This window comes from Halictus rubicundus, chromosome 4, assembly GCF_050948215.1.
Source record: "Halictus rubicundus isolate RS-2024b chromosome 4, iyHalRubi1_principal, whole genome shotgun sequence".
Classification (NCBI taxonomy): domain Eukaryota; kingdom Metazoa; phylum Arthropoda; class Insecta; order Hymenoptera; family Halictidae; genus Halictus; species Halictus rubicundus.
The window spans coordinates 617,180-645,005 of NC_135152.1; the positions used below are offsets into that span (position 1 = coordinate 617,180).

Consider the following 27,826-nt stretch of genomic DNA (forward strand, 5'->3'; position numbering starts at 1 on the left):
ATCGAATATTTAAAACACTATTGCACTAAGAGAGATTGGGATAAATGGATACGATTCGGCATGTTTTCCTACAATACATCGGTTCACGAGTCTACAGGTTTCACTCCCCATGAACTTATTTTTGGTAAAAAGGCCCGCATCCCTTCAGAATTTGCCGACGTACAACCACCCCGAACGTTTTCTCAATACTTCGACGACCTTTTCTCTACAATAACAACCGTACAAGCATCTGCCGCCCAAACCCTTAAGAAAGCCAAGGCTAAGTGTAAAAAACTTTATGACCGGAACGTCAACCCACACAAGTTTAGGATCGACGACCACGTGTACCTGCTTCACGAACCTCGAACTTCCAAGTTTGACCCCCAATGGAACGGACCGTATAAAATAACCCGATTATTTGATGATTTCAATGCCGAAATCGCAATCAACCAATCACGTATGAAGATAGTCCATACCAATAAACTTAAATTAGCCCATATTAGGCCTGAACCGCTACCCGATCCACAACCAGATCCTTGATATACCTGTAGAATATCGAGTCGAGCATTATAGCAAGGGTGCTTACGTATGTATGCATATGTATCATGAATGCGGAATATAGGCGAATAATAATATATGCATATATCTTCTAAATAAGCTGTATCGTTAGTAACACCTATTTTTATACTTAGTCATACCACATCCTTTTATAATTATAAACATCATTATTAAGATCGCTATTACTATTGTCATTTAATTTCTTTTGTGTTTTTGTATATATGCATACCTTTAATATGATTATGTTACAGTAGTTATTTTCTCTATTATTCTATATATCAAAATAAAATATCTGTCTATGTTACTAAGCATTTTAGTACCTCTGCTTTCTATAATAAATATTATTATAACTACCCCCTTTCTATACTATAATCATACTATACTATATTTTTTTTTTTTTTATTGTCATCATTATTATTATTATTACTACTGTAGCAATTGGCGCTTTGCTATTATTTTTCCTTTTGCGTTTACCGTTAATTTTATTATTAATCTATTATTATTAATTATTATTGTTCCGCTTAGTTATAAGGTGTTCTACCTAGTATTAAAGTAAAAGTTGTTACTACATGTAACATCCTTTTTATTAAGGGGGGAGGTGTGACGTCGCCCTAATCGAAACAGGCGCCATCTCGGTAATAACTAGACATGATACCGCGCGTATTCGAACAGACACGTATTCTATAAGGATAATTTTTAAGAAAGCGCAGTTAGAAAATGTTATGTTAAGTTAAGAGGTCACTCGAGTAGGGAAAGCGAGACGCAAGGAATGCCAGCTGCAAGCGATAACGGAGCGGAACCACTTCTACTAGGACCAGGCCCGCTTAAGCGAAGGACAACGAGGAAAAACAGACCCGAGAGAAGACAGCTCTACAGCCTCCCTCAAGGACCTGGAAGACATAAATTAGTCACCCCCGAACAAGAGGCCACCTACGAAGACATCGAACGGCAATCGAAACGCACGTGGCATGCTACACGCGAGTAACCCCTCAGATTACGTCCCCTTGGGCCACTCCTTCGAGGCCTTACGCATTCTAGGCCCACGCAACTTAGGGGAGGAGACTACCCTTCTGATTGGACCTCACGACGCCCCACTATCAACGCATCCTGGAACCGGAGGTCCGATAAAAGGAACAGAGCAAAGGCCCTCGACACACTCGTTTTTGATCTCGAAAATCACTTTGTCGACCCATCAACATTATTAGAAATACAGTAAAGTTTTCCGACCAAGTTACGTTTATAACATTTTATATCCATTTTCCCTTCCCAGATAAAGCCGTGTTCGGGAGTTTAGTACCTTAGTACTTTGAGGCGTTTGAACTCATGCCGCGAAATTGATAGATTAACCGGTTGTGCCATCTGCAGACAAGTATCGTAATTTCGGGTCCCTAATACGTACATAACATAACAAAACAGAGAGGACTGATTTTCACTAGACCAATCCGTAACAGTGGGAAAGTCTGATTGTTACTAGCCAGCAGATTAAATAATTCTTTCAGTTGTATCTATATAAGATTTCCAAATTTATTACTACACAAATAATAAAAATTTAAATGTAGAAATTTTACAAATTTAAGAATGGAAGATAACAGTACACCTTTAATTAATCCTTGGGATACATTGTCTACAGTAACCAAATTTGACACAGGTAACATAACCTTGATCCCCGCGTAATTTTAAAGTGTACTGTATTTGATAGTTTTTTTTATGTAAAAAACATTTTTAATTTTTCAGTTTATAAAAAACTAAATTATTTAACACAATGGTCATTTAAATATATTTTAAATAGTTTATTGTCTTAGTTAAATAATTGTACAAACTACATTTAAATTTTTTGTTTCAACAATAATTTTAATAATTATTATTAATTATTTTATTCACACTGTTGACAGGTAAAAGTACAAATACTACAGTATGCGTGAATAATGATAGAAGTCAGACTACTGGACAAGTTATAAGCATAGTTGCACCTTCTATCAGTCTTTTAATTGAATCTCTTATACAACAACTTTGTACATTGTTTGAAGATGATACTGTTCGCCGAAATAAATTATATTTTGGTAATATATGTATATGTATATATATATGATTTTTAGAAATGGTTATTTTTAAAGCTGTAGTGACATTTAAACACTTCAATAAATATTTCGTTTATATTGATTGATTAAAAGTCAATCAATTTAAGTTTTAGTTTATCAAGTTATTATAATATTTATTTTCAGCTATCTGCGATAGACTTCATGAAATGAAATTAATCGATGGTTCATATAATATGATGGAATTTGAATCATTGCGAGGACAATATCAGCATGCATTATATCATTTGGTTAGAGTTGCACGTGCAGCAACTGGTTGTGAAAATGTACTACAAATTCCTAGGTATAACACATAAAATAATGTATATGTATATATAAAACTATCAGTAGATTTCATTTTTATAAATATGTTTTATATATAGTTCAATGACAAAAGAATGGTCTCGATACCATAGAGAATTTCAAGAAATAGGTTTTATTGCTTCTGGTGGATTTGGTCATGTATTTAAAGCCTTACATCGTTTAGATGGCACTGAATATGCCGTCAAAAAGATAATAGTACGATCTGGTCAAATTAAAAGTATTCTGCAACATCTTGAAGAAGTAAAAACTCTTGCCAAATTGAATCATACCAATATAGTATCTTATAAAGGTGCATGGATAGAACGAACATTACCATCAATTTATACTAGTATTATACCAAGTTTATCATCTTCTAGTCATTCCAAAAACAAAATAAGTCTCTCAAATGATAAGAAGAGAGATAGCTATAAATCATGCACAAAACAAGATTTTAGTGTACAAAATCAATTGAACTATACTAGTAATGATAAAAGTCCTACAGATAATGGTGAACAAGATATGCTGTTACAATATAATAAAAAAATAAATTGTAAAACTGGTATGTATTCCTATACCAACTGTACAGAGAAAGAAACAGTGCATATGATGGTAAAAAATTCTATAACTAATTACGAATTTATTAACAAAAGATTTGATGAACTAAATACTTCAATTAATACTATAGGGCAACGAATAATCAAAGAAAATATTATTGAAGGAAGTGTTGAAAGAACTACTTCAAACAGTATTTCTTTTCGAAATGATAGCAAGAATTTAGATGATAAAATAAAGAATAACACAAACTGTACAGATAGTAGTGATTCGTGTGAAGAATCCAATAGCAACAATAAACTTTGTCCATACATTCCTGAAACGGTTTGTATCATATAAATTTTTTCATCATCTTCCAAGTAGAAGAAAATACAATTTTAATAATTTCATCTGGATTTTTTAATTGGTAGAATGAACAGTGTCTAACATTATATATTCAAATGGCCCTTTGCGAAAAGACACTTCAACAGTGGCTAAACGAAAGGAATGAGCATACTTCGCAAACAATGATTATTGGAGTGTTAACTCAAATTCTTTGTGGTTTGAATTACATACATTCCCGTGGAATTGTACATCACGATATAAAGGTTGTAATATATATGGAACATTAATACATCATAAACTTATACAAAATTTTTTGTTTCAGCCAAGTAATATATTTGTTTCAATGTCTGGTAATATGCATATACAATTAGGTGATTTTGGATTAGCTTGTCCTTTGCAAAGAGAAAATCATCGTTCTATTTTGGGTACACAAATGTATGCTGCACCAGAGCAATTGGAGGGAAAATGTGATCCCAAAGTATTACTACTTTACATCTTGAATATTATATAACATTGAATATTATGTTTTAGAAATATTTTAAACTGCTCTGCTTTCTTTCAGAGTGATATATACAGTTTAGGAATAGTACTTTTAGAATTATTAATACATACAAAAACTAATATGGAGCGAGTAGAAATAATTACCAGTGTAAAAAGAGGTCATATACCAACAATGCTAACAGCTAACTATCCTAAATGGGTATACTCTTAAAACAATATTTAATAATTTTTAAGAAAAGGATATTCTAATACAAATGATGAATTATTTGATAGGCACATATAGTAAGTCAATTAGTACAAGTAGACTCTACAAAACGACCGTCGACGAGTCAGTTGTTACAAGATTTAAACGAAGACAAGGATATGACAATAGCTCAATTAAAAAGTGAAATTGTGGCAAAGGATAATACAATACATGTGTTGCATGAGAGAATATCAATGTTAGAAGCACTAATTACAGAACACAATATAGCAGTAGATGACATAAGGTATTAAATTAATTGGATTTAAGGAAAATATAATAATTTCTCAGATAAATATGGCATTATTGTAAAGAGTTTACAATATATGTACATGCTTATTTTGCGAATTCGTTAAAAGATTTATACTACTATGGAATAAATTTTTTATTTTTATCTTATGTAGTAAAATCATATATTTTAAAAATAAAACTATAACTTTAAAGGTTTTTATCATTATGAATCTTTAATATAATTTTTATAAATATTACTATAAAGTACATAGATTTTTATAAAAAGAGTTACAAACTTCATAAGAATAGATGTATAATACTTTAAATTTTACCTAATTTCTTCATGAAACTGTAAATGAAATCATTTATTTCCTGTGTAATATTTCACTAACATTAATCGTATGATGACTGAAAATATAAAACTATGAAACATTATATAGTGATATATGTATAATATTGAAAAATCTTTTTTATACTATAAAGTTTTTGTATTATTATTCTGTACTCATTTTTTTACAGTTATTATTTATAAACTTTGCTATTTAATCAATCTGTGTCTGTGTTCTTGTCCTTAATTATAGTATCTAGCAACTCTTTAAGTTGTATCCCAGCAATTATTCTTGTAAGTGGCTTCTTAGGTGTAACACATTCCTTTATTAAATCGTGTATATTTGGATAGGCTTCCTGTATATTTGCAGGTATATTATGCAAAAACTCACCAGACAACAAATTATCATTTACATCAAATTCTAATAACATCTGTAAAAATATATTACATCGAACCTTATAATTTCTTAATGAGCAATAATTTTTTATTGAAGTATTACTGAACATTTTTTAAATAATTATTCTATCAGATTTTTATAGTAATTACAGACCTTGCATATTGCATAATAATTGTGATCACTGATTCTGTGACTACATATATCAGCAGACGAATATATTAGACATTTTGAACATGAAAAGTTTTCATTATTTTCTTGTAATTGATTCCATGTTTCTAATTCCTCTAAACAAAGGAAGAAAGAAATCATTAAAATTATATTTTTTTATCATAATTATAGATTGCTTTTAAGTCAAAGAAGTTATCACCTTCTGGCACAAAATTTTTGTCAACAACTATTACATTTTCTAAATCTATGAACTTTACATTATTATTTGAATCAACTGCTATATTATCAGCTGATACATCAGTCAAGTAAAAAGCAAAGTCAGAGCTTTGAAATGTAAATATGTAAGCAGAATTTAGAAGACTGGAAGTTAATTTAGCTCTTAATAACCATGGCTTATAATAATAATTTATCAATGGTAGTCCAACATATTCTTCCAGTATAATACGTCCACATGCACCCAAGTACCTTGGTACTGGCCAATTTTCTTCTGTGGATAATATCTACAAACAAATACTAACTTTATCAAAGTCTGTTCCAAAACTTTATATGTATAACGTTTCTAATGTAAGAAATGTTTCATTTTCTTAACATCTTAAATTAATATAATACCTGAAGAAGTAAAGGTTCTGGATTAAGAACTATCGATGTCCAAATATTAATGTCAAGTGTTTGTTTATCAACATATTGATTGTTACGATATACTTGTTGCAAAAGATTACTCAAACGTTGTTCAGTGGGACAAACTCTTAAACGACTCAAATTATCTTTTGTAAAATCTAAAGTGACTTCTTGCTTAATAAGTTCATAGAAATCTACATTGTCAATCGCATTTGTAGCCTCTCTTAAATTACTTGCACAAATATGAAAGAAATTTTTATTTTGGCAAAGCATTTGATCGAATTTATTTAACTCAAATGAGCGTGCCAACTTTTTTAATACAATATTGTTGTCATTAAGACGACCAAAAAAAACGTTTTTTACTCCAAAAAAGTAAGAAAACATTGAATATAAATTATACGGTGTAACATCGACTTTATGAATGTAATCGCAAGCAGAAGTACCAAAACATGCTGGACATTTATGTAATTCTGTTAAATGATTTATATCTGGTCGAAATGTAATAATTTTCGACCATTTTATAGCAATAATAACTACTACGATGACAAATAACTCCCATTTTTTAAATTTTAAAATATTATATAGATATGATAGAATCATTAGAGATCTTTGATATATTTACTGCGCGTATACGCATATGTGTACGAAATGTAATATGTAAATGTAATGTCAGAGAGGATAGGAGAGTACTCACGCCCGGGTTTTCGGCATTCCCGATATAGTGCTGACATCTGCTCAGCCTTAGCATGGCACAGAACCGTGTCGTCTTTCCTAGAACAGAACCGTGTCGTCTTTCCTGGAAGAGAATCGTGTCGTCTTTTAGCATAAAACCGAACGCACATTATTTTTTTAACCAGGATTAGAACGTACAGCTTAATTGTTTTATATGAAATATCTAACTAACATGTAAATCTTGTGTACAAAATCTCTAATTAATATAAATTAAGAATAATATTAATTGTAATGATACGTATTTTATTTTTTTCCAATTTTGTAGTTGCAAACTCTAGTTGTAAAAAATGGAAAATCCGGAAAAATTCGAACAAATACAGATCTCATATCGAAGTTTAAAAGCGACCAACCTGAATATTAATTTAATAATGAGCTATTGTCATCAAAACTATCTTAAATTTGTTCATATATTTAGCTACTGTTATTATTAATTTAAAAAAATTTTCTTTCATGAATAAATATTTTTTCCACCTCAGCACCATAAGATTTTTACTAGATGACTTTAAAAACACATTAGAACTATTTTTAAATAATTTTACTCGAAAACATTCTAGTTTGCTCTTTATTTCACCGTTCTACTAATTTTTTATGGGCTGCATTGCACTCTTTTACAACTTAATACCATGGTACCATCCATATTCAAGGAAGAACAATTTTTTGCGACGATCATTGAAGAAACAAAAGTGTTTCCTTCATTTCAGTCCTTTAGTGCGTTGGTGACGTAGCGCCCAGCACATCTACTTGTGTTCTGTGTCACATCTGGAGTTTTATGGTACGCTTACTCGTAAGCCAGACCATACAAGCGAATGCATCCACAACTTCCAAAGACCTGCCTCCAAAACTAATTAAAGGAAGGCTAGACATGCAGTGTGTACTAAACTCCTCAAAAGAGGCGGATTCCAGTCGCTCGTGTTATAAACCTCATTCGATACTTCATCGAAAGGGTGATCTTACATATTTCTGTAACAGTTCCAAGTGCATGCACTTTGTTCATGATACACTCTTTGTAATTCTTAAATTCAATTAAATATTAAGTAAATCTTTGACGGTGCTAACGGCCCTCGCAGAGATGGGCATTATTTGGGATAAAAAATTATTTAAATAAAAATTCGAATAAAAGATACTTTATCTTTATTTGTTATTTGAAGGTTAGAATAAAAAAAAGCATCTTTATTGGACGAGTGTCGAATAAATAATTTTATTAGATGAGAATTTATCCGACGAATAAAAATACTTTTTTTATATTCGAAGCTTCAAATTAAATTTTCATTTTTTATCTGTACTGTTATTCGGAGGCTACGACTAATTCTTCCGAATTTCGAATAATTTTCGTCAGCTTGAATAAGCGGCTTCGAGCCCCGTCGGCCCAGGCCCAGAAGCTCGTGCCACCTCGGTCGCCCAGCGGTGCAATAAAGGGCAGCCGCGCGATCCGAGGCGAGAGCAGGTATATCAATGTGAAACTACTACTAATCAAATTACAAAACTTCTTTATTTTTCATTATTTTTTTATAGCACTTCCATCAACCTATTTGTGGAGTTTTTCTGATTAAAATGACACTAAACACGATATAATTTGATCTGTATTGCTATTCAAACGCTTCGAATAATTTTCTTCGAATAATCTTTGCCAGCTACACTCGCCGAAATTTCTATAAAGTCACTGTGTTTTGTAATGAATTCTTATAATTATACCATTACCAATGAAAAATTTGTATTTGGTAGCATTTCGGGATTACATAAAGAAAGCATACACGCCGATTTAAAAACATAAGTATAACATTTATTGATAAAAGAAAACAAAAATATAATTTTACACAGAACAGACTGCGAAATTTCTATAATGTCAGTTTCGTTTTATACGGATAAAGTTGAAATTAACATTTTTTTTTTTTATTATATCTATTTTAATATTTAGTGTAACCTCCATTTTTTTGAATTACATTAAAAATGCGATTGGGCATTGACGAAACTAACTTTTGTAGCGTTTCTGTTTTAACAGACGCCCATGCTTCAGTCACCGTATCCCTTAGTTCGCTAATGGAGTTGTATTGTTTGCAGTTTTTATAAACATGTCGCGCAATGATACCCCAAACATTTTCAATAAGATTTATGTCCGGAAAACAAGCAGGCCATAGCAAAACATTGATATTTCTTTCAAGAAGCCACTGCTTTGTGTGCTTCGACGCGTGCACTGCAGCATTATCTTGCTGATAAATAAAATTGTCATCTTCAATATTTTCTGTAAAGGGTATTAGAACCATGTCTAACAAATCCGTATAATTTTCAGAATTCATTTTGTGTTTTATGAAACACACTGGAGTCCTTTTGTCAGCTTTGAACGCAGCCCATATCATTAGGGAACCACCGCCAAAGTTACGACTCATTGTCACACTTTTCTCATTTCTCAGATCATGCCAATAATATTTACAGCCATCAGGCCCATCCAAATTAAATTTTTTCTCATCTGAAAAAATGACAGACTCCCACTCTTTCGTCCAGGACATGTGTGCCCGTGCGAAATCAAGACGGGCCTGTTTATGTGTTTCTTTAAGGCCTGGTTTACGTTGCATTTTTGTCCACACAAATTGCCCAGAATAATTTAAAAGTTGTTGCACACGTCTTCTTGTTACTGGGAGCTCCAATTCAGCTCGCAATTGTGCTGCATTTTTCGTTTCCTTAGCCGCAGACCTCATTAATAATGAATGTTGTCTCTTTGACAATTTTTTATTACCACCTTTAAAATGATTTTTTCCGTCATTTTCGCGTAAATTGATATAATTATTAATCACAGTATATGACCGATTAATTTTCTTAGCAATTGCGCGATTAGAGCAGCCCATATTTTTATAAGCATCGATCGATGCTTTTTCTTCAATTGTTAGTACTTTTCCTCTCGGCATTATACTACACGCGAATCAAATTATAAAAAACAGGATTTCTATGAGTTCTAAAACTAATACTTTTAGAATGTTTGCAATTTCCCGTAGTTCTCTGCTCAGAATCCAGAGAAACACTAAGTGACTTTATAGAAACTTCGCACTTGTGTTCTGCACCACGCAGAAATAATTAAAAAAAACGTAAATAGTAAACAATGCGGTCTTGAGTGCGCGGTCCTTCTATCAGAGTGTCAACAAAGCACAAGGCCAGATACGATAAAGCAACAGAAATTGTAATATTTTAAAAATATCTATGAAAATGACGATGACTTTATAGAAATTTCGGCGAGTGTATAAGCTGTAAAATTTTTGTACAATTTGATTGTGTGGAGTTATACGTGTAGACAAAAGTATTTACTTTGATTGTAATTTCACTTACTTTAAAAATTAGCTTATCTTATTTAAATTGAAATGTAGGGAATTTAATATTATATTTTTCTAGAATTTTCTAGACATCATGATTGCCCATGCTCAGACATCATGTCTGAATCTGTTTTACGATCGAGTGAGACACTGTCATTTTTTAGTTATTTATTGGCATGCTTGGCCCTAAGAATTCGTTACGGGCTTGGGTACGGGTCTAGAAGCGGGAAGACAGACCAGCCGTACTCCACTCAATGACAATTCACACATCGCAGGCAGACACTCAGGAGAAAGGCGATACAAGTTTCGGGGAAAGATCCTTGAACAAGGGATCTTTGTGCAGTATCCTGCGAGGCTTACGTGAGAAAATGAATTCACGGAGTCAGTAGGCGTTGCACAATTTACGTAAGGTTAATGATAGTTCAGTAAGTTAAATAACACAATATTAAGCAAGCCATATAGAAGTTAATAATAACATCACTCTCCAAAAAATTATTATAATTTACCATATTTATATACAGTGGCGTGCAAAAGTTCCCGGCCAGATGGTTTTTGCTATTTTTCTTCCAAAAAAAAGGCGTTAAGAAATTTTTATTAGAATCATATATAAGGGCATATTACGTGAAAGAATACTATAGAAAAAATCAATGCTGCTGATTCTTCATACATGTTTATTTAAAGAATAAGTAAACTTGCGTGTTCAAAAGTTCCCGGCCAGTTTAAGCCGGGATTGTATTTAAGTCTGTAAAAGGTCAGTAAGTGTTTACATTCAAATAATATTACGTGTTGTTAGTCTTCAGTTGGTAGTCAGTCGCTGAAACGTAAACATTGTTCGAAAGACATCTGTCGAAGTACGCAAAATTGTGATGGAATTGTCGTTAAAGGGAAAGTCATCTCGCGAAATTGCATCAGTATTGTCTATCGGGAAAAGTACAGTGAACGATACAATTAACAGATATCGTGCAGGGCATGGCGTGAAAGATCGACCACGGAGTGGAAGACCCCGAAAGACCACTAAAAGAATTGATAGAATTATAAAACGTAAATCAATTGCGGACCCAAAGAAGACAGCTAGAGCAATATTGCAGCAGAACTACAACAGGAAAACGTTGCTAATATTAGTCGATGTACGGTAACAAGAAGATTACATGATGTAGGACTGTTCGGCAGAGTTGGTGTTAAAAAACCACTAATCAATAAGAAAAATAAAGTAGCCCGATTAAAGTTCGCCAAAAAATATTGTGACTGGACTGTTGAAAATTGGAAAGCTGTTCTTTTTTCGGATGAATCTAAATTTAATCTATTCGGCAGCGATGGAAGACAATATGTATGACGTTTAGTTGGCACAAGAAATGATCCCAGGTACCAAACACCAACTGTTAAACATGGTGGAGGGAGCATTATGGTATGGGGAGCTTTCTCCGCTCAAGGAATTGGTCCTCTTATAAAAATTGAGGGTATCATGACTGGTGCCACGTATAAAAAAATTTTAGAAACTCATATGCTACCATATGGTGAAAAAGAAATGCCAGAAAATTGGTTTTTCCAACATGACAACGACCCCAAACATGCATCGAAAATCGTAAAAGGGTGGTTGTCTACAAATAAAGTACAGGTTTTAGACTGGCCTTCTCAATCTGCGGACTTAAATCCAATAGAGCATCTTTGGGGAGAGATGAAACGTTGAATGAAAAATCATAGAAGTTCCAATAAAACACAATTTTTTCAAAATTTAATAGAAGAGTGGAACAACAGACCACACGACTACATTACTCGGTTAATTGAGTCGATGCCTCGTCGCTGTGCTGCAGTTATTGCTGCAAAAGGCATGACAACGAAATATTAATTACATATAACATATTAAATAATGTACTGCAAAATTGTTACAAAATGAAAAACAAGCATAATTTTTTCGTTAAACATACTGGCCGGGAACTTTTGAACACGCAAGTTTACTTATTCTTTAAATAAACAAGTAAGAAAAATAATTACTGTTGATATTTTTTGTAATATCCTTTCATGTAATACCACCTTATTTATGATTCTAATAAAAATTTCTTAACGCTTCTTTTTTTTGGAAGAAAAATAGTAAAAACCACCTGGCCGGGAACTTTTGCACGCCACTGTACCTTCTATGTGTATGTAACTCCGTAAGGAGTTAATGATATTATCGATTTATATGTAAGTTCATTCGAAACAAATTCGTCAAAATGCCGGAAATATTGTCTTTTAAGTTTTTCACGTGAAACGTGCATTATTTCAAATATTAATACAAATAAAGGTTACGCACATACTTGCCGAATATACCTAATGTAGTTATTAAAAAAATCAAATATATTAAAAATCACGTTATAAGTTACAAATGAAATACTATTATTACCATTATCTATTTCAAAAAGAACGCAGAGTTGAATCTTGGGTATTGCGATAACTCGCTCGCCCGAACTTGCCCGATTCTTTTCGAACGCGCTCGATGAAGTCGGGTCATGGGCCGTCCGAAAGGCTCGGACCGCTCGACGTGTCCCGATTCGAGTGCCCGATTCACGAGCCGGCCCGCACATCCCTACTGTGTCACATCTGGAGTTTTATGGCATGCTAACAATCGACATTGAGTTGCAAATCAGACCGTACAAACAAACGCATTCGCAACTTCCAGAGGCCTGATTCCAAGGCTAAAAGGAGAGGCCACGACCTTCGGGTCACCGATTCTGTTGAAATTTTGCACACTTATAGATCTCGTTCTCCTGTTCACGAATATATACCATTATAGGGGCAGATACTCAATAGTTTTCGAGATATTGACGATTAAAGTTTCATTATTTCTTATATAATGCCGTATTTTTCCTAGATTACAAGAATCGGTGTGGCACGACGGTAGCGTACCAAGTTTTCAGCCGAACGACCAGGGTTGAAATCTTGCCGACTAATGCATTTTTTTTATTATGTTTTATCATTGTCTATTTATATTATTAATTTCAATCGATTAAATTTCACGCATAAAATTGCATTTTGAATTATAAATAACATGTATTTATTTACTAACAACAGAATTATTTACTATTATTATATATTATTATTTGTATATCAAATATATATATTAAATTTTAAGAAGTCTTTATAAATATCCTGTGTTCATTTTCCGGTTTCCGAACAAGTTACTGTTACGTTTGTGTGATGTGACATAAGTTCATCTACCTTTACTTGAACCAGTGCGGTCTTTTCTCCCTTTTATGTTATCGTAATTTCGAACGTTGATTGATACTGACGTTCTGTCTGATCCATGTTGATTATATAATTTAAATGGAATTGCTAGGTGATATATTTTACTACTTTCCGATCATTTTCGGCGGCCTGCTATGTTTTATCAAAATGAAATCGGTACTTATCATTATATTGAAATTTAATCGATTTAAATTGATAATATAAATATACAATGATAAAACATAATAAAATTTTTAAAAAATGCGTTAGTCGTCAGGATTTGAACACTGGAACATATTTACTATATCTGTATTTCTATCGATATCTGCATTCCTATGTAATAAATGATTGCTTTTCCATCAATGATATTATTTCTTAACTTATTCAGTGATATTACTTATTAGAAGATCAATGATATTACTTCTTAACTTACACCGGATTATATCCCGCTTTGTATTAAACAATTTTTGGATATTATTCCGAAAGGCACCGATGGCCGATCGAGATGAAACTTGGTGGGTATGTAAAACTCAACATTCTGAACAACTTTTTCCTATACATGTAACCGCGGCTCGGCCATAGTTTCGGAGATATTCCTATACGTGCACGTCCGAGGCGTGCGTATCACATTTCTAGCGGAAAAAACATAAACAGATCATTGTGTCGATTCCGTCCCCTCAACGGCCTAACCCCAACAAACTTGAATTATACCACCGGCTGTACTTCCGAAAAGCATCGGGGAAACACAATACGCACGCCTCGGACGTACACGTATAGGCAAAATTCAATGTAGTAGTAGCTGCAGTTTTCCGCGAATATCTCCGAAACTATGGCTGAGCCGCGGTTACATGTATAGGAAAAAGTTATTCAGAATGTTGAGTTTTACATACTCACCAAGTTTCATCTCGATCGGCCACAGGTGCCTTTTGGAAGGACAGCCCACCTGTTATCTAAACATTCTTTTAAAGTCCTTTTTTACAGTCGCAGAGGAAGAAACGCTCTGTATTTTGGAATTCAAATAATTGTAGACACTTGTATGATTCTGTTATATATACTACTTTGACAAAATTAGAAAATAAAAATTATGTGGCGTGTGTAATACCGTACAAAGCAGTTTCAGGACACAAATGTGTTCAGGAACTGTTACAGAAATATGTAAGATCACCCTGTCGATGAAGTATCGAATGCGGTTTATGACACGAGCGACTGGAATCCACCTCTTTTGAGGAGTTTCGTGCACACTGCATGTTTAGCCTTCCTTTAATTAGTTTTGGAGACAGGTCTCTGGAAGTTGTGGATGCATTCGCTTGTACGGTCTGGCTTGCGACTCAATAGCGATTGTTAGCGTACCATAAAACTCCAGATGGGACACAGAATACAGGTAGGTGTTCTGGGCGCTAAGTCACAAACGCACTAAAGTACTGCATTGTGGAAACACGTTTGTTTTTTCAATGATCGTCGCAAAAAATTGTTCTTCCTTGAATATGGATGGTACCATGGTATTGAGTTGTAAAAGAGTGCAATGCAGCCCATAAAAAATTAGTAGAACGGTGAAATAAAGAGCAAACTAGAATGTTTTCGAGTAGAACTATTTAAAAATAGTTCTAATGTGTTTTTAAAGTTGTAGCGGCTAGCTGGGCGCCGGAAGAGAAATCTTCAGCGCACCGGCACCAAGAAAGATTTATGGTTTGCACAGCATAAGACGCTATTTGTGAGAAAACGTCTGTAACGTTTTTGGCCACTTAGCGGACAGATGTGTCCTTGTAGTTCCTAGCGACGAACTCAATAGGGCAAGTGGACGCCATAAATTTTGGGTAGTCTAAGGGTCTCCAGCCTAGAGTGTCCCAGCGACGCGTGCCTGGTTTCTATCACCCGGGAAAGCTGGGCCCGTTGACGTAAGCCAGCAGTCACGTACCGCACTTAGCACGGGGCCCGGAAGACACCCCGCTGCATCACCAAAATTAGATTTTTAACAGCACGACACGCTCACCCTTCTCACGCACGAGAGGCGTGGAACGTGGGCGTGTTATGCAAAATGCACGGATTGGTGGAAGTTCCTCGCAAGGACTTCCACCAATCAGCCGACAAGCATTTTCGATAATATAAGGCAGAGACTACCGACGAGGAGCCAGTCACGAAGTAGACACAGCCGCTTATCCGCCGAGTCACTTAGAGTCTAGTCCGTTCGTTGCTAAGTCGCAATAACAGTTCAGCCGCGAGTCGAAGTGAATCGCCGGTTTTAGCTGAACCACCCCGGACGCTCTCGCGACATCACTCTATTTATAAATAAACGACTCAGTCACGTACACCTGATTTGAACACTTATTCTAAGGCACCCGCCTTATATAACCCTGTTCCTTCAAAGTCATCTAGTAAAAATCTTATGGTGCTGAGGTGGAAAAAATATTTATTCATGAAAGAAAATTTTTTTCAATTAATAATAACAGTAGCTAAATATATGAAAAAATTTAAGATAGTGTTGATGACAATGGCTCATTATTAAATTAATTTTCAGGGTGGTCGCTTTTAAACTTCGATATGAAATCTGTATTTGTTCGAATTTTTCCGGGTTTTCCATTTTTTACAACTAGAGTTTGCAACTACAAAATTGGAAAGAAATAAAATACGTATCATTACAATTAATATTATTCTTAATTTATATTAATTAGAGATTTTGTACCCAAGATTTACATGTTAGTTACATATTTCATATACAACAATTAAGCTGTACGTTCTAATCCTGGTTAAAAAAATAATGTGCGTTCGGTTTTATGCTAAAAGACGACACGGTTATGTTCCAGGAAAGACGACACGGTTCTGTTCCAGGAAAGACGACACGGTTCTGTGTCATGCTAAAAGACGACACGGTTCTGTTCCAGGAAAGACGACACGGTTCTGTGCCATGCTAAAGCGGCGATGTCACGAAAGTGGGAACGCCGAAACCCCGGGCGTGAGCACTCTCCTATCCTCTCTGATAGTAAATAAGAATGCTGAATAACAATAACATTGAAGGACCTTAGTATGGTTACTTTAACTACGACCATACTATGTTTACTATTTACTACAAGTCTCAACCGTGATAAACGTATTCTGCTTTCATATTCTAAATCTTATACGTTTTCTCTGTCTGTGACCTTGAATGACCTTGGAATAATTATTGTCACTGAATTCCTAATGAAAGGGACTATCATTGTAGGTGTTTAAAAAAGGGTGGTTCCATTTAAAAAAGTGAAGGTCACCTTGATATCTCTAAAAAAATGACATAAAAACAAAATTTTTTGGCATCGTGTCAGCCCCATTGTACCATTCAACTTTGTCCTTACCATATTTTACGTATCTTTAGAAACAACAAAGATATTTGAGGTACAAACGTTAGGTGACTCACCCTGTATATATCAGCGCTCGTCGGTGATCAAGATATTCAAGTGGACAGAGTTCGTGGGACACACTGTATATATGCGCTGCCAACCTCGTCGGAACGTATTCTCTAGGCGCGTGCCCAGGGGAATCGCGCGGCAGCACCAATATCCCTACATTTTGTAGCAGTGCTCGGAAGCAGTTTGAGGCCGAAAATATCTGATCTATTTTGTAACTTGCTGTAACTCATGTAACTGGCTGTAACTTGTCTGTGATAGTAACGTGACAAACGTGGGTCAAAAGTAATTATACTATTTTTGAATACTTTAGAAACTAATTTTGGGTAAATTGATACTTCATAAAATTAATTTTATTTTTATACTTAGTTTACAAATGTTACAGAAAATTCCTAAAGTCACATTCAGAAAGACTGCTTTTCTGAAAAGTGTTGAATTTCATAAAACAATGTGAATATTTATTTTATGAAACACATTTATCATGATTGTAATTCTCAACGTATGTATAGGAATTATTGTACATTTTATTTTCAAAGGACTTGTTGAGATTTAATTGGTTTGTTACCTATGAGTTAGGTCTGTACGTTGTTAACTTGGATTCATATAAATCAAACATTGTTTAAAATAACAGGTGCTGCATATATGACAATAAATTTGAACATTATTTCAGCAAGAAATAAGTGACAGCACTTAATTTTTAAAAAGAAACGGAATTGTATTATTATAAAATAGTTCACTGTATTAATTAATTATTAGTTCACTGTGGATAACAAGTACATAAATAGAATATTGTATGTAAATTTCAGAAAAAATTAAGGGGTATGCATTTTTATGATAAGGACAGATTAAAGTATATACCACATTTCATTAAAAATGCAAAAGGAAGTAAACAATATAATAGCAGAATCATTGAAAAAGGCATATGATCATGACAGAACTGGAAACATTGGAAAGGCATATGCATATTACACAGTTGTAGCAGAATTAAGTCCAGCAAAAAGATTAGAGATCGAAGAAGCTTTCGTTAACGTACTTTGTATGTTTATAATGTAGATTCAATGCTTTCATTGTACCAAAATTATAAATATCTATTTCTTAGGTCAATGGGGAATGCAGCTTGCATGTGATCACAGATTTGCAGATGTTGTTTTATGTTACACACGTTCTTTAGATATTTATCCAAATAACCCACGTATGTTAAATAATTTTGCAGCTCATCTTTTAAGGTAATTTGAACTGGTGACTTGGGTAAATGTACAACTAGTTGATTTAAAATTGATTTTTTAACGTGACAGATATCATGACCGCTAAAATTCCATATAATGAGGATTAAAAATATATTGTTAAAGGAATAATGATCCAATAAGGGCAATAAGATATTTAAAAAGAGCTCTGCAAGCCAATCCCAATTTTCTACCAGCAGAAAGAAATTTACAAAATGCATTTAGTATGGCTGTAGATAGGTGGCACTTTCCGATGTTGAATGACAAACAAAGAAACAATGCATTTGAATGTGCAATACGAAGGAAAATTTCTCAAGGATATGACACAGTATTAGATATAGGGACTGGAACAGGGTTATTAAGTTTATATGCACAAAGTGCTGATGCTAAAAAAGTTTATGCATGTGAATATTCAGTGGCAATGATAAAAATTGCTGAGAAAGTATTTGAAAGCAACAATGCTAAAGATATAATTTTATTGCCCAAATTATCCACAGATCTTACAATACCCAACGATATTACAGAAAGGTTTGCCCTTTGTTTATAGCAATCAGTTTCAATATAAACATAACAAGATTTGCCTTTTGTTAATGATATACATTCTTTTTTACAGAGTGAAATTAATAGTCACAGAAACATTTGATGCTGGTTTATTTGGAGAACGTGTAATACCATCTTTGCTAAGTGTTCACACAAATGTCTTAGACAAAAATGGTATAATAATACCAATGAGTGCTACGCTTTATGTAGCTGCAGTGGAATGCGAATATTTAAGAAACAGGTCATCTGTAATTTTTGATCAAGTAAAAAATTCCTGTCCTTTAAATTTTGATAATATATCTATATTATTAGATGATGAATATTATGATACAGAGCATTTGAAAAATGTGAAAGTTAATTATATTACAGAACCCAAAGTTCTTCTCACTGTAGATTTTAATGATATATCGAATTTACACAAATTTAATGTGGACGGAGTAAAGAGTAAAATAAATGTAAAATGTGAATATGATGGTATTGTAGATGGTTTGGTGAGTTGGTTTAAGTTACACCTCGATGAAGAAATTACAATAGATACATCAGATAGAAAAACCTGCTGGCAAACTGCTGTTTTCCCAGAGATACCTACACTATTTAAGCAAGGAGATGTATTAACCATTCATGGAGAAATACTAAAAGGAAAATTAAGATGTTCTTATACAGCAAATGGTACAGCACATAACAATTATAATGAGAAGAAATTTTTATATCATTTACCAAAAGAAGTTATAACATTTTTAAATGACTTTGAATATATAAAATTACTTACTGAAGTTAGTAAGTCACTAATTAACAAAGAACTCAATAGTATTTTGGATACATCTCCTTTTCCAGTTTATGGATTAATGTTACTTAAAGAAAATAAATACAGTCAAATTTTATATTTTAAAACTGAAAACAAGGCACTTCGTCTCCTCATTGAAGAAGTTGCAAAACAAAATGGCTTTAAGGACAAAATCTGCATTATAGCAAAATACAATACTATTAAAGTTTCTTTAGATACTATATTTGTTCATGATTTTGATATCAATGGAGAATTAAAAGATCGTGATCAAGAACACAGTCACGAATTCTTTAGGTATATAATTTTAAATATTTACTGCTTGTCCTATTAATAGTATTTAAAATTTTATATTGTACTTTACAGATGTATGCTTAAACCAAATGGAATTTTATTACCCGAACAAATATTCCTTGTAGGCCAACTTGTATTTTCCGAAGACTTTCCAAATATGGTTTATGTTAAAGATGAAAATTTACAAGGAGGGTCAACACTAGTATTTAATGCAACAAATTCTAAAAAGGTGTTTTTTAAGGAAAATGCATATAGTATACAAGATGTTATGTAAGTGGTAGTATGTGAGGAAAGGTAGTAATTAAAAATTAGAATAAATTTCACATGAAATATTCATCAATTATATAATATACGTATACAAATGAATTGAATTGTCGTATCTGCTTACTATTTACCATTCTTACTTAACAATAGTATGACTACGCATATATTAGATCAATTTTTTACTCATTTCCGCGTTTACCACCGATTACATGATATTCTGTATATATAAAATAATCAAATTTATTCAATGAATTCAGTTACAAATTTTCATTTTTACAGAGATTTAATAGCTATCAAAATGTACGGAATGGTTTTGGTAATACAAATTCGTACAGAATTGCTCAGCATATTAATGAATTTAAGGTAAAATAATGTCTACCGTTGTAAAACAGAAACTCCATTTTATGAATTTGTCTATTAACTTTCTGTATATTACAGATAAATCAACTTTTTGATTTAAATTCAAGTTTATATCTACACGAACCTTTATCAGATATAAATATGTTGATAGAAATGAAAGAAAGTGAAATTGCAGAACGCATAGTAAATTTTGGCAAAATAAATGCAACTACTAATAGACCGTTACCAAATGCGTTGATTTGCTGGTACAAAGTCAAATTAACGTTGAATTACAATTATGATACAAAAAGAAATGGGTCCTTTATGAATCACACAGCAGTATTATTGGAAGATGAATTAAAAAGCACGGCCCTAAAAGGTAACGAAGTATATATAAAAGTTCAACAGGTTGAAGGTGTTGTGCGCATAAGAGTGAAGTAATCTTATTGTTAGTAAAATGTCCCATATTGTATAATTGTAACCTACTTGAAATGTACATTTGTTTTACACGTTTTAATACTATTCTGTACATATATATAAAAAAATGGTATAAACGATAACTTTCGCTGTTAACAAAACTAAATTGACTGTTAAATGAATTATTATGTGGTACAAAAAATTATTTTATAAAAATAAAAATTTATAATTTACTCTTTGTGTAGTTCTTTAGAACGTTATATATATGCGGTGCAACCCTTTCAGGATAATTATTATGTACATCGTGGGTTCCTTTCACAAAAACTACATCAAATTCACACTTCTTTTTTATTACACTTTTTGCTTTTTCTATCATGTCGTCCAGTATATCTATTTTAGATGATCTGTCTGCCACGATAATTAAGATTGGAACTGTGAACTTCTCCCAGAACTCTGCAAACATCTGCATGTTAAATATTGGACGTACCATTAGTCTCAACCTGGGATCACGATTATATTTGTATAAATTCCCAACTTTTGTAATTGCACGTATAAACATAGCTTCTGCAGCATCCGTATTTAATCCCTCTTTCCTTTTATACTGTAATGCATATATTACTTCTTCTTTAGTGTATAGTGTATCTCCAACATTACTATATGCACTCAAATTATACATTTCTCGAGTACAAGAAACAGCATCCTTAACCGCGAGAGGCATAAATCCATCTATAGCAATGATTCTTTCGAGTCTTCCAGGATATAATACACCAAAATATGTTCCTATGTGTGCACCAAAACTATGTGCTAAGTAAATACAAGTTTTCCATTTCAAAGTATCTAGAACTAGTAATATTGTATAAACATAATCAAAGAATTTCAATGGTAGTCCAGAAGGAAATGGTGATGAAAATCCATGTCCTGGTAAGTCTATGCTTACATACTGGTATTCTTGTGGAAGAAGTTCTATTAATCTGTCAAATGATCCAGCATTGTCTAAGATACCATGTACTACTAAAATTTTCTTCTCTTTTAGAGGACTATAAACTTTTGCAGCAACATGTCCCCATGGCACAGATAATTGCACTTCTGTAAATTGCTTTTTCGATTGACTCATGATAATATGCAATATCTTTCAAATAAACACTCCACTGATTTCTTTACGCTCCTTATAACCAAAAATGTATATATTATTACTATATACGAATAGTAACTGTGATACTTATTGTTACTGTTAGTGACATGAAAAGATAGCAACAGGAGTAATATATATATACTTATTGGAAATTCTAGGTTCAAAGTCAATCAAATATTGCAACTCATGATTCCCACTCAAGTGTCCACTGTAAATTAAATTATGTGATATGCAAATTATATAATACATTATTCTAAGTACTAGCTATTGTTCACCAAAATATATAACATTACAATAAAATGAAATCGTAATAACAATCTTTTACAAGTAAAGAGGTAATAAAAAGTATTACAGTATTAAAAGCATCAATATTAGTGGTATGTACTTACATGTATTAGGTAGCGGTTATATTACATAGTTCACATATTAAATCTTTTTCAGTTTTAATGCATCATCTGATTCACAATTTATATCAAATGTAAATATACAAACGGCATGGTTTCTGTGACAGTTTATAATCCACATACAGTGAATTCTGGTTAATTGGGAGACATTGGTCTTGGATAATTTGCCCTAAGTAATAAAGCAACTTACTGTCCCAATATTTAGTATTGTATCCTATATAGTTTTTATTTCCGTTCTTCAGTATTTATCCCAAATAAATGGCTGTTCTGAATAACTGGACATTCTCCTTGATAAGTAGCACGTACGAAAAATGCGAGTGAAATAATTCTTGAAGAATGTAACTTGAAGAACATATGATGCAAATAGTGAACAATGTTCCTTACTGGTTGGCGATTTGGTGATGTCTGTAGCAATATTTTACTTTCTAAAATATATGTTAATAGCAGAGAGTTAATAGGGTTTGGGTTAGGTTAGAATAAAAGTTATTTATAAGAATTATACCAACAGCAAGAAATACACTATTATTTTCTGCTATTAAATTACAGCATATGCACATTAGTACCTTAATATATATATATTTTTATAAAAAATAACCCATGTACACACACATTTTTGTATACTCATATCATGGGACTTATTTCTGTAATAATGACTTATAGATCCTGTAATCTTGTTATATTTAAAAAAAATTATCTGTAACAGGAAGGAAATTCTCTAATACGTATTTACATACTGACTGTGGTTGTAAAAAAGGCATCAGAAGAAGTGTGGGTCTAATTAGTTATTAGTAGACTGTGGATCTGTGCCTTAATGGCTTCTGAAAATTTTCAAAAAATGCTATAATATAAAATTCGATAGAATTTAGTACGATTTTTATTTGTTTTGGATCTACAAAAACTTTTCCCATGAAAAATACGATTTCATTTCATTCTATATTCTTAAAAATTGTCTATAAAACTTGGAAATTGCATAACGATCCGCAGTCTAGTTATTCGGTATGTATAATTTTGCTATTGGTCGAAGTGACAATGTCAATGAATCAAATTATGAACAGGTAGGGTCTCCTCTTGGCCTTATGGCGTCTTACAAGCTTTCTTTATAGCCAATATAGTATGGATTAGTGGTTTTAAGCATGTATATCACTGATAACAACCAATAATGAGTACCAGGACAGACGAGATATATGAATAGACTGATGTACTATCTTGGGTCATGGAAATATATAATTTAGTAAACTTGTTTCATAATGCATATTACAAACTATCCAGCTTTTAGAATTAAATAAATATCTTAACTTCAACTGTTTGGAAATATGTATAATAGGGCAGCTACTATATTAAGATTAAAACATGAATACGTTTTGAGGATCGACATCACACTCAAAAGTAATTTTTCAATTAAAAAACATTATTCCTGGGTTGCTTTATTATGACTTATGTGTAAACTTTTATTCAAACTCAAAATTGTTAGATTCACTTATAGAAAGGTAATAAAATAAATGTAAAATATATTCATTATAATTTTATTATTGTTATCTTTTAAATTTTAAGAAGATTATCATGTTTTGCAAACTGCAATACAATTGATGCTAAAACTACCAAATCCATGAAAATAACAATTTTTATATTTCGTTTTGTGGGACATTGTTGAATAAATGCACCTTTGTTATTTTTATAAGAGAATATAAATTGTGGCTTTTAAAAAAAAACCTGGTCATAACAGTTGTCTAGTTTAGTCCTCTTACTTTAGACTCGTAACATAGGAATGAAGTGGACAGTTATTATGGCTTCTGCTATGCTCTTCCAAAAAATAGATCATAGTCACTTTGAATATCTGGTAATTTTAGTATGATTACAGTCGGCAAATGAAAATATCAAATTTTCATAAAAACTTCTAAATATAGATACAAAAAGAACACACTCGTGATACATGTAAAACTGCATACAATGCAGATTATTTGTTATAATTTATATCAAATATAAATTAATAAATATATAATAAATGAACACATCAAACACACACATAAACAAACACAGAACACTTGATCACACAGTACATATAGTATACAGTAAGCAGTGTATAGTGTATATATATATATAATATAAATGAATATACAAAAGTTTATGAATGTGCACACATATCTTAACAGATGAAATGAGTACGAAACCAAATAAGTTGTTTCGAACGGAAATTATTGTATAATATATTATAACTTATTTGTATAATTATCCTGACTTTATAAAATATGTGTTACATAATCTATCGTTCAATATTCTAATACGAATGAACTATTACTCCATTTTTACACTCCATTACACTCCATTTTGCGTTTCGTCCATTTGACATTTAAGTATAAAATATAAACTATCTTATAATACATCATAGACTAGATTTGTTGATCATGGACTGAGATCGGGAACTCTACTAAGCTTTCCAAGTTCAACTTATAAGTAAATGAAACAAAAATAAATGCAGTAACTGTTACTGAGTAACAAAAACGCGGTTAGTAAATACTGTCGCAGTGTCGTAATTTATTTATGCGACAAATATTATGCTTGGATTGCACCGTTCGAGTTTGTTGTCCATGGCTTCGTTGACTAGATTCCACTCTTCATAATATGTTCTCTCGGAGATCAATTATTCACGCATATTTCTTATTTATCTATGAATGTTGTTTATGAATCCCACTTATTAAAAATTGTGTCGATGTAATTGAGATTGTGTTTGTTTTACCGACCTCGGTCGGTACGCTTTTCGACTAGATTGTTTGTAGCGAAGTACGAAAACCGAAATTACCATGATAAGGTAAACATTATTCTTAATTATTAAACACAGCCTTACAATATTAGATTCATTTGTATTTTTTTTTCTTGGATATTACCATTTATCGTTTGTACTCTTTTGTTGGCAATATGGTTTTACTTTAGAACGTCATTTTGTTCGTTTACTAACTACTAATACTTCAACAGTTTATTAACATATTAAATGCTCAGTGAAATGTGATTAGTTTGTTATGTGTTTCGCGCAATAAGCTGTAGTTTATTATATTTAGGATCGCTGTAATCTGTGACAAAATGCGCTCCAACATAAAAACCTTAAATTTTACGTATTGTTATCAACGATCGATACGAAATTTAACGTGTTATATCGTATTAGAACTTGCAACTTATTTCTATACAAATAAATAGAACAGCTGCCAATGTGGACATTTCATTTGCAAAATATGGTACTTAAAAAGACTCGTACGTTAAGTAATATTATCAAAATAATATATGTTTGGAAATAAATAACTTAGTTTTTCGAGATCTTATTTTGATCGCTTACTATACAATAATCATATTAAATGAAATACTGGCACGTTTCCCAAATAGACAGACGTCATTGTGTTTATCATTTATATCGCTTCGTTTTTAGTCGATACGGATGCTCCGCATTAACAAGAGACACAAGTTTTTTCCACTAATACTATTGTCCAATTGAACATAGTAGAAAATAAGACACGGTCTGCATTTTTTGCGTATATATGTATGGCATCTCATCCACGGACAATATTTACTATATATTGTACGTAAGTGGGAAAATTAATAATACGCAATTATACAAGTCACTCTATAATATAAATAAACAATTGCATTTAGTTGTGGCCTGCATATCTGATTCCGAATATTAGTGGATACTAAAAATAATAGTTAACCGAAAATAATGACTAGAAATAGAACCGACTAGAAATTGTCAGAATATGAAGTATTCTTAATGCTTACACGCTACATCGAAGTATACTTTTTGAACTTAAGGGATACCCTTTTTCAAGGGGTCGAAAATACGCAACATTTTCGATTTTTCTTTTTGTAAAAAATCAGAAAGATGATTTCTACATTTGGATATTGACAAAGATTAATAATAATAGAAAGTTGAAAGTATTCAGTATTTCCAAATCTCCTACGATGTCTAAAAATAATACATTTCTTTGTAGTTCATATTCAAATTATACAAAGATTTGTATAATAATTAATCGAAGTAAAACAATTTATTACGAAGTCGATGTTAGTTTTTGGATATGTTCCTATTTCGTTGAGGCGGTCACGATAAAAGATTGTAATTTTGATTTTCTTTTAATTATTAAACACATCGAAGGGTTATGTTACAAGCCATAATTAATGTAATAATTTAGAGTGTTTAATGTGAATGTCTATAAATCTTCCCTGATTATAGATCAATGTATAGATAAACTATCCTTAACAAAGCTAAAAAGTTAAGCTTATCCTTAACAAATTAATATTATGTTAAATATGCTGGTAATACAAGGATACTGTTAATAAATACTTTCATTGGCGTTAAGTTTTGTTAAAGCAGTAGAACCAAATTGAAGTAATTTATACAACTTACTGCAAATGACTAGATCAGATACGTACAATTATTTTACTATTCTGTGACTAGACTAGACTTTGTTTATAACCTTCGATTTTGATTAGATCATATTGACTAGTATTTGTTGATATTGACTAGATAGTTTTTTGTAATATTTTATTTTTAATCTGCTTGACTAGATCGAAGATTGAAACTAAACGTAATCATTCGGTATCGCTATCTTAACATTATAAATTATAAACTGAAATTACAATTATTGTGACGTTAGAATGGCAAATTGTCTCACGCTAATTAATATAATATACATTCCTAATCTAAAATAAACTCACAATAATTTAAATGACTGTTCACTAAAGAATCCACGAATATTTGTGTAAATTTCAGTTACTACAAACTATTTTAATAATGTAGATGACCATTTATTTAACCAATTCACGAGTTTATTAAGCTTTAGAAAGGGGATAAAAATTGTTTTCGTCCTTATTAAAAGTACAGTTCCGCTGTTTCAGTCTGATTTTCATGTCGAACAGTAAACAATCATTTAATATTATGCTACAGCTTAAAGTACAAAGTAGACGTTAAACGCGCAGTAAACACAAATAAATTAGCATACCTATTCTTAGAGTATCAGAAGTAAGATCTAGAGTCCATCGACGAAAATGGAGAAGGATGTTTAGCTGCCCAATCACCGCTGCAGACGAATCCCCGATGTATTACCGACATAATTGTTGTATTTCTTTAGTTGTAGTTTAGCTTCATCGATTGATTCCTCGATTTTCTGCGATTATTGCCAATATTGTTCAACTTCGATGGAAATGATCATTTTTTATCGAGTATGCGTTGTACTTTTAGCATCAGTACTCTACGTTTCTTTTTTTCCGCTTCAATTTCTACCTCTCCTTTTGTACAACTTAAGAATACGTTTAGCGTATGTACAGCCATTTTACACAGATTGTCAATGTTACGACAGAATGTGATCAATCTTTCCCGATTTCTCGATGTCGGCGTCGTGAACGATCGTCAAGCACGGCCGTCCCTTTACTCTCGTAAATTCGTCGATGCTGATGTTTTACTGTACTCACGTCAACAGCCCTCCGGTTCGGTATGCTTGTTTCGTTGACGCTTTACGAACTGTATCGGATGGACCAAGTTGTTCGGCTTTTCAGACTTCCCTTTCCGAGT

General features: G+C 32.3%; 4 protein-coding genes across 16 annotated transcripts; 2 read left to right on the plus strand and 2 right to left on the minus strand.

Moving 5' to 3' along the window:
- Positions 1-1,967: 1,967 nt before the first annotated feature.
- LOC143353111 (eukaryotic translation initiation factor 2-alpha kinase 1) lies at positions 1,968-5,015 on the plus strand. Of its 2 annotated transcripts, XM_076786176.1 has the most exons (9): positions 1,968-2,185; positions 2,430-2,597; positions 2,760-2,916; positions 2,996-3,474; positions 3,601-3,791; positions 3,878-4,054; positions 4,114-4,269; positions 4,354-4,491; positions 4,566-5,014. In XM_076786176.1, exons 1-9 carry the CDS (start codon positions 2,116-2,118, stop codon positions 4,785-4,787), a joined length of 1,758 nt encoding a protein of 585 aa, XP_076642291.1. In that variant the 5' UTR covers positions 1,968-2,115; the 3' UTR covers positions 4,788-5,014. The 2 variants fall into 2 exon arrangements, with proteins under 2 accessions (XP_076642291.1, XP_076642290.1); XM_076786175.1 differs by having other exon boundaries at positions 2,996-3,791; positions 4,566-5,015.
- A 61-nt stretch (positions 5,016-5,076) lies between these two features.
- On the minus strand, positions 5,077-6,999 carry LOC143353113 (divergent protein kinase domain 2A). The gene is made up of 4 exons (XM_076786179.1): positions 6,267-6,999; positions 5,857-6,157; positions 5,643-5,773; positions 5,077-5,523 (listed from the first exon to the last, which is right to left on the minus strand). The coding sequence occupies exons 1-4, from the start codon at positions 6,873-6,875 to the stop codon at positions 5,311-5,313; spliced, it is 1,254 nt and encodes a 417-aa protein (XP_076642294.1). The 5' UTR covers positions 6,876-6,999; the 3' UTR covers positions 5,077-5,310.
- Positions 7,000-16,959: 9,960 nt separating this feature from the next.
- On the plus strand, positions 16,960-20,972 carry LOC143353102 (protein arginine N-methyltransferase 9). Of its 12 annotated transcripts, XM_076786154.1 has the most exons (9): positions 16,966-17,166; positions 17,688-17,917; positions 17,981-18,107; positions 18,231-18,632; positions 18,718-19,313; positions 19,479-19,722; positions 19,792-19,948; positions 20,263-20,346; positions 20,422-20,972. In XM_076786154.1, the coding sequence occupies exons 2-9, from the start codon at positions 17,755-17,757 to the stop codon at positions 20,761-20,763; spliced, it is 2,115 nt and encodes a 704-aa protein (XP_076642269.1). In that variant the 5' UTR covers positions 16,966-17,166; positions 17,688-17,754; the 3' UTR covers positions 20,764-20,972. The 12 variants fall into 12 exon arrangements, with proteins under 12 accessions (XP_076642272.1, XP_076642269.1, XP_076642263.1 ...); XM_076786157.1 differs by having other exon boundaries at positions 16,960-17,166; positions 18,718-19,722; positions 19,792-19,989; positions 20,422-20,559; XM_076786148.1 differs by having other exon boundaries at positions 16,966-17,207; positions 18,718-19,722.
- On the minus strand, positions 20,790-22,669 carry LOC143353103 (serine hydrolase-like protein 2). The gene is made up of 2 exons (XM_076786161.1): positions 22,261-22,669; positions 20,790-22,079 (listed from the first exon to the last, which is right to left on the minus strand). The coding sequence occupies exon 2, from the start codon at positions 21,851-21,853 to the stop codon at positions 20,963-20,965; it is 891 nt and encodes a 296-aa protein (XP_076642276.1). The 5' UTR covers positions 21,854-22,079; positions 22,261-22,669; the 3' UTR covers positions 20,790-20,962.
- Positions 22,670-27,826: the final 5,157 nt, after the last annotated feature.

Excerpts from the sequence above, each read along its gene's own strand:
- LOC143353113 (XM_076786179.1), bottom strand. The coding sequence starts at position 6,875 with ATGATTCTATCATATCTATATAATATTTTAAAATTTAAAAAATGGGAG. Across the intron at positions 5,774-5,856 it reads CAAAAATTTTGTGCCAGAAG|AGGAATTAGAAACATGGAAT; the intron begins GTGATAACTTCT and ends TCCTTTGTTTAG. Across the intron at positions 5,524-5,642 it reads ATTATTATGCAATATGCAAG|ATGTTATTAGAATTTGATGT; the intron begins GTCTGTAATTAC and ends ATATTTTTACAG.
- LOC143353111 (XM_076786175.1), top strand. The coding sequence starts at position 2,116 with ATGGAAGATAACAGTACACCTTTAATTAATCCTTGGGATACATTGTCT. Across the intron at positions 2,917-2,995 it reads AATGTACTACAAATTCCTAG|TTCAATGACAAAAGAATGGT; the intron begins GTATAACACATA and ends TTTTATATATAG. Across the intron at positions 4,270-4,353 it reads AGGGAAAATGTGATCCCAAA|AGTGATATATACAGTTTAGG; the intron begins GTATTACTACTT and ends GCTTTCTTTCAG.
- LOC143353103 (XM_076786161.1), bottom strand. The coding sequence starts at position 21,853 with ATGAGTCAATCGAAAAAGCAATTTACAGAAGTGCAATTATCTGTGCCA.
- LOC143353102 (XM_076786148.1), top strand. The coding sequence starts at position 17,755 with ATGCAAAAGGAAGTAAACAATATAATAGCAGAATCATTGAAAAAGGCA. Across the intron at positions 18,108-18,230 it reads TTTGCAGCTCATCTTTTAAG|GAATAATGATCCAATAAGGG; the intron begins GTAATTTGAACT and ends ATATTGTTAAAG. Across the intron at positions 19,949-20,262 it reads ATGCAACAAATTCTAAAAAG|AGATTTAATAGCTATCAAAA; the intron begins GTGTTTTTTAAG and ends TCATTTTTACAG.